At 35.4% G+C, this 9,708-nt stretch overlaps 1 protein-coding gene across 1 annotated transcript in view; it reads right to left on the bottom strand.

The window, feature by feature from the left end:
- LOC144453177 (sodium/glucose cotransporter 4-like) overlaps window positions 1–8,763 on the bottom strand; it is a 15,899-nt gene extending 7,136 nt beyond the window's left edge. Inside the window, exons 1-4 of the mRNA XM_078144456.1 lie at window positions 8,743–8,763; window positions 2,220–2,291; window positions 1,615–1,719; window positions 1–24 (exon numbers count right to left, since the gene is read on the bottom strand). The exon at window positions 1–24 is cut by the window's left edge and continues 141 nt beyond it. Of these exons, the coding sequence (XP_078000582.1) occupies window positions 1–24; window positions 1,615–1,719; window positions 2,220–2,291; window positions 8,743–8,748 (207 nt within the window). The 5' untranslated portion in view covers window positions 8,749–8,763. The remainder of the gene's footprint in view (window positions 25–1,614; window positions 1,720–2,219; window positions 2,292–8,742) is intronic.
- Window positions 8,764–9,708: the final 945 nt, after the last annotated feature.

Below are 9,708 nucleotides of genomic sequence, written 5' to 3'. Positions count from 1 at the left end.
CAGCATCACGAGGAAATAAAGAGCCTTGTGAAAACAAACGAAAGACAGAATCTGAATTTGCGAATACATATTACACTTATACATGTAGTTACATTACTGGTTACACATCTTGAAGGGGCGTAAGGACTAGCTATGGTTGATAGTTAATTTTAGTTGTTAGTTAGTTGGTTGGCTAACTCTATAGCTCTATAACTGTATGGTATCTATGTCTAGCTATACCTCTACCATGTTTATCTATAACTCTACCATGTCTATCTATAGCTCTACTATGTCTATCTATAACTCTATCTATAACTATGTCTGTCTACAACTCTACCATGTCTATATTCTACCATGTTTAACTATAACTCTACCATGTCTACAGATAGCTTTACTATGTCTATCTATAACTATCTATAACTCTAACTATAACTCTACTATGTCTATCTATACTCTACCATGTCTACAGATAGCTCTACTATGTCTATCTATAACTATCTATAACTCTAACTATAACTCTACTATGTCTATCTATACTCTACCATGTCTACATATAGCTTTACTGTCTATCTATAACTTTCTATAACTCTATAACTCTACTGTGTCTATACATGTCTATCTATAACTCCACTGTCTATCTATAGCTATGCCATGTCTATCTATAACTCCACTGTCTATCTATAGCTATGCCATGTCTATCTATAACTCTCAGTCTATCTATAGCTCTACTTTCAATCTGTGATTCTATCATGTCTATCTATAACTCTCCGATGTATATATATATAATGCTATGTCTATATATAAATCTATGTCTATCTATAACTCTACCGTGTCTATCTATAACTCTACTGTGTCTATACTATGTCTATCTATAACTCTACTATGTCTATACCATATATATCTATAACTCTACTGTCTATCTATAACTATACCATGTCTATCTATAACTCTACCATGTCTATTTGATACACTACCATGTCTGTCTATAACTCTACCATGTCTATATGTGACTACCATGTCTATCTATAACTCTATGTCTGTCTATAACTGTATCTATAACTCTATGGCTATCTATAACTTTGGCTACAACTCTATGCATATCTATAACTCTCCCATATCTATCTATCATTATATGTCTAGCTATAACTCTACTATGTCTGTCTATAACTCTACCATGTATGTCTATAACTCTACGTCTATCTATAACTCTGCTATGGCTATCTGTGATTCTCCCATGTCTATCTATAAGAATATATGTATATAACTCTGTATATCTATAATTGTGTATAGCTATAACCCTACCATGTCTATCTATAACTCTACTGTGTATGTGTATAACTCTACCATGTCTATCTATAACTCTACCATGTATGTGTATAACTCTACTATGTCTATCTATAACTCTACCATGTATGTATATTACTCTGTCTACCTATAACTCTACCATGTCTATCTGTGACTCTCCCATGTCTATCTATAAGAATGTCTATATATAACTCTATCTATAATTCTGTGTATAGCTATAACTCAACCATATCTATCTATAACTCTACCGTGTCTATCTATAATTCTATGTCTATCTATAACTCTACCATGTCTATCTATAACTCTACTACATGTATGTCTATAACTTACATTAAACTCGTATGCACCGGCTCCCCATCCTGCTGCCGCTCCTGACCCCGCTAGTCCGATAAAGTGATAACTGCCGATATTACTGGCGAATAGAGATGACCCAACCTGTGAGAATGAAACACAGTTTAATATTACACATCACATTTCATTATATCCCTATAATGTACTTGTAATATGCAATCGTCATGGTTACAAGAATTATGACGCTGATAGCGAAATATAAGTACTTTGAAACTACCCCATCTACTAGATGGATAAATAAATAAATAAATAAATAAATACATACATACATACATACATACATACATAATACATACATACATACATACATACATACATGCATGCATGCATGCACGCACGCACGCACGCACGCACGCACGCACGCACACACACACACACACACACACACACATACATACATACATACATACATACATACATACATACATACATACATACATACAATACATACATACATACATACATACATACATACATACATACATACATACATAGGTACGTACGTACGTACGTACGTAAGTACGTAAGTATTAAGTAAGTAAGCAAGCAAGCAAGCAAGCTAGTAAAATCAGCATGATACTTACCAAAAACCACATCATGTCTCTACCGGCGAGGAAATAGCCAGCTGATGTACCTCGGTTTGGACGGCATGTTGTCTATAAAGATAGATAATAGTATGAATTAAGTAAAGTTACACAACTTTTATTTCAATCAAATTCAGCTCGGTGAACTGTGGTCATACAATAACAGTATATATGAAGTCATGGTGGTCAAATGGTTAGGATGGCCGGGGATCTGTATCAAAATTCGAGCCTCATCGCTGTCGCTTGTTTATTATTTATTTATGTATGGTTATTTATATTGTACATAGAAGCCCACTGTCTGAATTGCGACAATATTACGATTGCAGGTCAAAATATTAACAAAACTTAGAAATGGCGACAACAACATCAAAAGTGTACTACAAAATGACGAGTGTAACGCACAGTTTAAAATGCTTTACAAAATTAAAGGACTTGGTGGCATATTTAAAACCAATTAAAACCAATTTATACATTGCTCTGATCCTCATTCCATAATTTGATCATGTATGGGATTGCACTTGAAACCAGTTCCTCATTCATTGTTCTGTGGATACACATCGCACTGGGAGGCAGAAGACACTATATGCAATACCTCAACATAAACATCAATGATTGTTTTTAATTTATTGAAGGTAATAAGCACAAAAGAGAGCAAAGGGTATCCCACAATACAATGGTAGTCAGGTGGTCTGTTCGGCATAAACCATAATTCAGAAATGGCACAAATATCAAATTTGTTACCCAGGACAACAGAACGATATTCGACGTCTAGTTTGTTATTCAATGAGCGTGGGTTGCATAAATATACGGATGGAAAATTGTACCGTTTTTACGCTGTTATTGTGACTGGTAGCTGGGAAATAGTGACAAGGTTATTCCTATGGTTTCCAGTTTTAAATGGTTGATGTATTTAATTTTGATGGAAATCTCTTGTAGTAGTTCAAACAGGGATGTTCCTACCATGTGGTTTGGGTTTGAAAGTGGTCGATGTAGTTTTAATGTTTTCAACTTTAAGTTTGTCGACACCAGCTCTTGTACCTCTATCTGTAGCCTATCTGGATCGTAGTCCCAAAGATTTGACTGTATTCCACACAGTGGTACGTAGGAAGTCTTCGAATCGGAGTTCTTGAACAGGTGTAAAAGTGGTTTGCTGTACTGTATCATCCATTCACAGGTGGATAGTTAAGTAATTAGCGTATGAATGTGTAAACTTGTTAGCTGGTACTATCTGAACAATAGACCATGTATATAAAATAGGTTGAAGCGTAGACAGAGGAGAAGAAGTGAAGTTTTCAAGGTACACTCACCAGGATGAAATTGTCTCTTTACGTGAATATCACCAGCAATATATATGGTAGAAATTGCAAACTAGACATCAATAGTCCTTGGATATTCATAAATCACATGTGAAGGGAACAGGATTCAAAGCGAATCAAATTACGAACGGCTAAAGTCTTTGGGCCAAATATGAACCACCAGTGTGCCCCAGACATCCCAGGTGACCTGGTATGTTAGGAGTCTTTAACCTGACGCGTTTCAATGGCAGAAACTGTAAGGCTGCATGCCCCCAAGTGAGTTGACGATATTAAAAGTGTAGCTGTGTATTAAATGTCACGTTATATGAGTTTTAGCTGTAATTGTCTATACCAGGGTAATTATTGTAAAGCGATATAAAAGTCTAAGAAAAAATGTAATCAATGATAAAATGTGAAATTGAGAAGTGTATTTCAGTAGCACCATGGTATAAAATGAAAAGATAACTATGAACAATATCAAAGGAATCAATATGTTTGAGAAATATTATACGATTAAAATTCAATTTTTTTATAGACTAGATTTTTTTGCAAAAATAGTCACATTAAAACAAGTTTTGACGAATTAGAGTTTACCACAGAATACTACTGCTATTGGAATCTATTTATATCACAAAAACCAACACATATAAAAAACAATCAATAACAGGGCGTGTCTCCTTCAATTAATCTTACACTATGATCAAGGCGTACAAAGTCTTGTTTATAAATCACTAAATCAATCAATCTGATTGACAGATTTGAAGGACTATGAACTATGATATTTTACATTTTTCACACCAGTCTTAAACTTTAAAAAAAAAAAAGTATTCAAGAAAAAATAATAAAATCGCGAAAATTGTGAAGTTTCGCAACAAATAGTGGATGCGGAAACTGGCATCAACTTAAAAAGACAATATAAAACTGTTCTTCCAATTATGGCTGTACCTCTGATGAGAAGAAACCAATAATACAGAGACTATATGGAAAGCAACGGAAAGCATAACTACCTGAACTAGACACTCACATATGAAAAATATATATATATATATATTATAAAAAGGTAAAAAATCTACCTACCCCATCTATTCTAAAATTGAGTGTAATCGGAACCACACATGTTTTTGTTGGGCATTATTCTAAAACTGTACTCTAAAAGTATAACACACATTCTGCTTTACAAAGAACTATAATCTAGGTTGCATGTCAACGCCTTAGTTACAATCACGAAGGTATTGGCGTCGCCGGTTAGTGTAAGTAGTGAACCAAATCGAAAGGTCAAATAGTTTATATATTATCAGTCAAACGTTATCTTGTGAACCTTCTATGTTAACGTTTTTGTTCGTATTGATGAGCAGAAATGCTGTACGTGTGGACTAGTGGACTGGGTCAAATATACTAGACCCTTGCATCGCGATTGCGAGGATACAACGTCTTCGCTGTTTTAGGATTCGACTCATCATGGGAGCTCCTATTACTAAAGCGCCACCAACGACTGTACTTTCAATCTGGTTCGCTTGCTGACGTAACTTGTTGTCCTAACTCTTACAATAGAAGTCATTCGATCTGAAACAGAACGTCTTCGTTCTCAAAACTCTTACTAACACTGCTAAATTTTATCTCTGGCTCTATTAAAAATCTTACTAACAGTGCTACAGTTTATCGTCTGGCTCACAAACAGCGCCCTCTATCATGGAGTGAACAAGGCTGACTGTTTGCATTGTGTGCATTGGTTAAAATTTTTTATGGGGGGGGGGATTTTTATAAATTTATTTATAAAAGGCAAAACACAGAAAACACATAAAAGGAGAGTGCAGAAAAAGCTGACAAAAGAAGAACGGAATGAGAACGAGAAAAATTATAGTTGACACCACTGGACTTCGAACATCACGAGTGTAGCACAATTATAAACAGTATGTAGTAATTATAAAGGCCGGGGTTTCAATCTCAGGTTCTCGTATTAGTGTTATCTTATCAGTGAAGCCATAAGGATTACATGGGATTATTCTTTTGTTCTGGACCAACTTTTCATAGCCCTGCCATAAAACTAGTACTGTTTCTCACAGCTACATTTTTTAAAACCAAAATTGGAACTGAGTCTTTACCACTGTGGTATGCATGTTATCTTATCAAAATCGACGTATAGAAATCAAAGATCACCAAATAATATAGCAATAGATGATAACAGTAAAATAACCAGAACACAATGAACGATTTGTATGCGGTGCATGTATCACCAACAAGTTGAGGAAAACTGAACACTGGATTTCTGATGATAGATCTTGACAAGGCAAAATAAATGATAAAAAACTTTAAAATTAGGTAAGGCTTAACAAAAAAAATATGCGGTTCTGATTGCGCTCAATTTTAGAATGGGTGGGGCTGGTAGATTTTTTTAGTGTCTAGATCAAGTAACTGGAACTGGTCTGGTAACTGGCACCAAACTATTTTTAGGCATAATCACAGTATTGGACTTACAAGTTTGATGTAAAGTGACACGAACTGCTCCAAGTGAGGTTGAATTTTATACCTTATTTTTACACTTCTATCTACCCATGTATCGTATCTCCTAAATCTCTGACCTTCCTATGAAGTGTATATTCCCTGTAGTTGGGCTTATATTTCTTTATTCAACAAACTCATGTTAGATTTATTTAGGTTTTTGTCGAAGGGGCCATAGCATCTCTAATTAATATTTTTGTTTTGAGAGTTTTTTCTTTGTGTATTTTTGCTTTTGTTGTTGTCGTTTTTCTGTTTTTGTTTGTATTCCTGACACAATTATCATGCTATTACTCACACAGTTACAAAGTAAACAATTACTAGTTTTAGGTCGCCAGACAAAAATCATAATTCATAATAGCCTAGAATACACACGTGATGAAAGTTCACTAAATAAACAAAACTTTTGTCAACAACTGTTTTAACAGCAATACAAATTGGAAAATGTAACCAACGGGTCAACTGAGAATATCCATTAGATGTACAGCAGTACATTGATTTATGAAATAATGAAAGATTCTTCAAACGAACCTTTTATGCCTTTGAGTTGATTGGTTGATTTTGTTTCTATATTTGCATTTGTGTATTTTTTCGTAATATAATTAATGGGATGTTGTACTAGGATGTGGTCATAAACATATAATATTTATTTTTTTAAAAATTATGATGAATCGCAGAACAAACGCATTAATATGCCAGAAATGACAAGTCGAACGATAATGTCAGCCATATACACTCCCCCCCCCCTCCCACTTTGTTTCTCTCATTTTCCTATCGTTAAAGGGACACACGCTTAGATTTTTTGCTTATGGGGGAAACTTTTGCAGCGTATTCAGGAGGCCCTCCAGTATTCTACGTTAATACTGAACCATCGCTCACAACCGACTGAACTCAAACCAGGTATTAATAACCGATACATTATGCTGATGACGTAATTTTTCATACGTATGAGAAAATGTCAAATCCTACAATGCAAGCAACTGTTCTAACAATGCCCGAAGACTGCAATGACGTCATAGAAACCATGCATTAACATTAATCTACTACCAAAAGAGATTAATTGAGTTCCTATGTGAGTGGTTTCATCTGAGTAAAAAATAGAGTTAGAAACTCGGCTTGTACCCCTTTAATAGCTCCTGAATGGTATCGCCAATTTATCGAATATCATATTTTACCTAATGTATGCAATAATAAGGCTTAGTCCAGGACCAGTTTAGTCACTAATCTTGTTAGCTACCTGGAAAATTTGAACAGTGTGTGGTAACATTCCAAAGCAGACACTGATTTGTTATTCTCAGAGTACACGATTCTAGAGTTCCATTCTGGTTCGTGAATATTCTAGATGTTCATCACCTACTAAACGACCTACTTGTTTCGAATGGAAATTTCCGAAAATGTATCCATTCTATTCAACAACTTGTTCGCATCAAAGCTTACGTCATGCCGCCTCTGCACAGTTTGACGTGCAGATCAACGGAAGACGTATTTTTCTATGCGCGGCAATTAACGTCAACTCGTGACGTGAAGTTGATTTTGTGGCTTTACAGTGTTAATTACCATGACGGTGGATATTGTCTCTGTCACCTTTAATACACGACTGGCAGCTGATATGATAAATCCGAAATTTAAACGAATTTTATTCACACAGACCTGTCAAAATGATTCAATCGCATGCTGTAATAGTATTGTTATTTTTATCAGTATACCCGTGTAGATTAGATATATTATTCCTTCGTTCTAAGCCTGGCCAATTTTCTTCCGTAGCACTTCCAGACAATTGTTATAATACCTAGGGTTTAGCACGGTCCTAACCAAAACTGGGCCTATAATTCAGTTTTCTCAGGCAATTAGATAAATAAGCACCATAATATATTAGTACACTGGTATTTTTGAAATAATTGCGTTTGTACATTTTTACCATCACATTTACAGCCTATCTGTAGTACTAGTAGGCATGCTGCGTAAACAACACGCATTATGTACAATCTCAACTAAATTCCCCATTTCCGTCTTTTGCACAAATTTTGAAATGTAGAAATGTAAATGAGCCAAACATATCTGAGGGCGAGTAAGTTAATGTTGTAGGTGCTTTATGTGCTAGCTCTGTTGTTGTTGTTGTTGTTGTTGTTGTTGTTGTTGTTGTTGTTGTTGTTGTTGTTGTTGTTGTTAACTTATTTCTTGTTCTATGACAACAGTTGAAACTGAAACATATAAAGCTGTTTGGTACAATTGTCTTCGACTAAAACACAAAATTCATCCGTCCGGTTTTTGATTTTTTAAAAACTTTGGTCCGTCGAGTCCAGACCAGGGCTCTTGGGTTGGAAATGCCACTAACAATAACTCCCTTAACAAGCGACTGAACATGACATGTGCATCGACCCTTTGGTGAAGGTCCGTTGAACAAAGTTCGTGGTACACCACCAAGCTTTGAAATGATTGAATTGTTTTTTTAGTTCCTTGGCTACAGCCTTGCCATTGAAGAGCTTGAATTATAACCGATTTTATGTTGAATTCCCGATACATATGATGAAACGGTAAAAACGAATATATAGCTGCTATACCCGGTATATGTCAAATCATTTCCTTTCTCCGAGTCCGCTGTTGATTGGGATCCACGTACAGACATCAATCGCTTGTAGCCTATGGTAAAATACATGTTTGCGAAAATTTCAATCGTAGCTGCCAAATTCAACGATGCCGAGTGCTAGGGTATAATGGTATGCAATACTTACCGCCATGCCTATCGCAAAAATGGCACCGAGGTAGACCAATATGATAACAATATCGGCAGTCTCAATTTCAGACATGTTTGTAACACTGCAACAGCACTACGTTCAAAATGCTACTCGTCTCGACTGTGAACCGGTGTCTTCTCAAAGTAGGCAGGCATTACACTGAACTCATATCGGTTAGCTAGGGTAGACAAATATTAATATTACGAGCTAAACATTTATCAAAATAAATAAAGAAAAACATGTCAGTGTGTGAATTTTGTTAAAGATTAACTTCAGGGGAACAAAGATTGCTGTTTTAGTACACATCGTGATAACTACATGAACTGGGGCAAACTTGTAAGGTCACAAAGGTGTTGACACGAATTCTCACAATGATCAATAAGTTTGACTATTTCGCGAATTTCATCATTTGACCCATGCTTATAAATTCGTCATTTTTCCATCAAAATATATGGTTATTCTTGGACGAAATACTGAGAAAGGCAATATGGATATAAGAGACGAAAAAAATATAATTTGGAGAAAAAGATATTAGATATTGCATATTAAGTTATTACGTTGAATGAGTGACCGACTTTGAATCTGTAAGTTTACAATACTAGTTCGACTCTCGGCGCTATTGATTGTTTCTGAGTGGATAACGTCCTTGGGCAAGATTTGAACCAAAATCTGAGGGAATTTGCAATCCAGACTGAGCATGCTCAGACACAAAGGACTATGGGATTATCTGTGGTTATTGTAATACCTAACCTGGAGCTATCGATTGAATAAACCTCCCACAATTGTCAGTTTAACTATGAATTGATCATTTGTGGTTGCAAACGATGTAACATTATTGTTTACAATACCAATTCATTAGTATTTATTATCACGTTTCCTATTGTGTCCCAATCAACCAAGTTGTATAAATGGGGACCTGTTAGGACTATGCACAATGGATTGGGGACGTATAAAGGGCCGCTG

This window comes from Glandiceps talaboti, chromosome 23 (genome assembly GCF_964340395.1).
Source record: "Glandiceps talaboti chromosome 23, keGlaTala1.1, whole genome shotgun sequence".
Classification (NCBI taxonomy): domain Eukaryota; kingdom Metazoa; phylum Hemichordata; class Enteropneusta; family Spengelidae; genus Glandiceps; species Glandiceps talaboti.
This window is presented reverse-complemented; position numbering and strand designations above follow the sequence as displayed.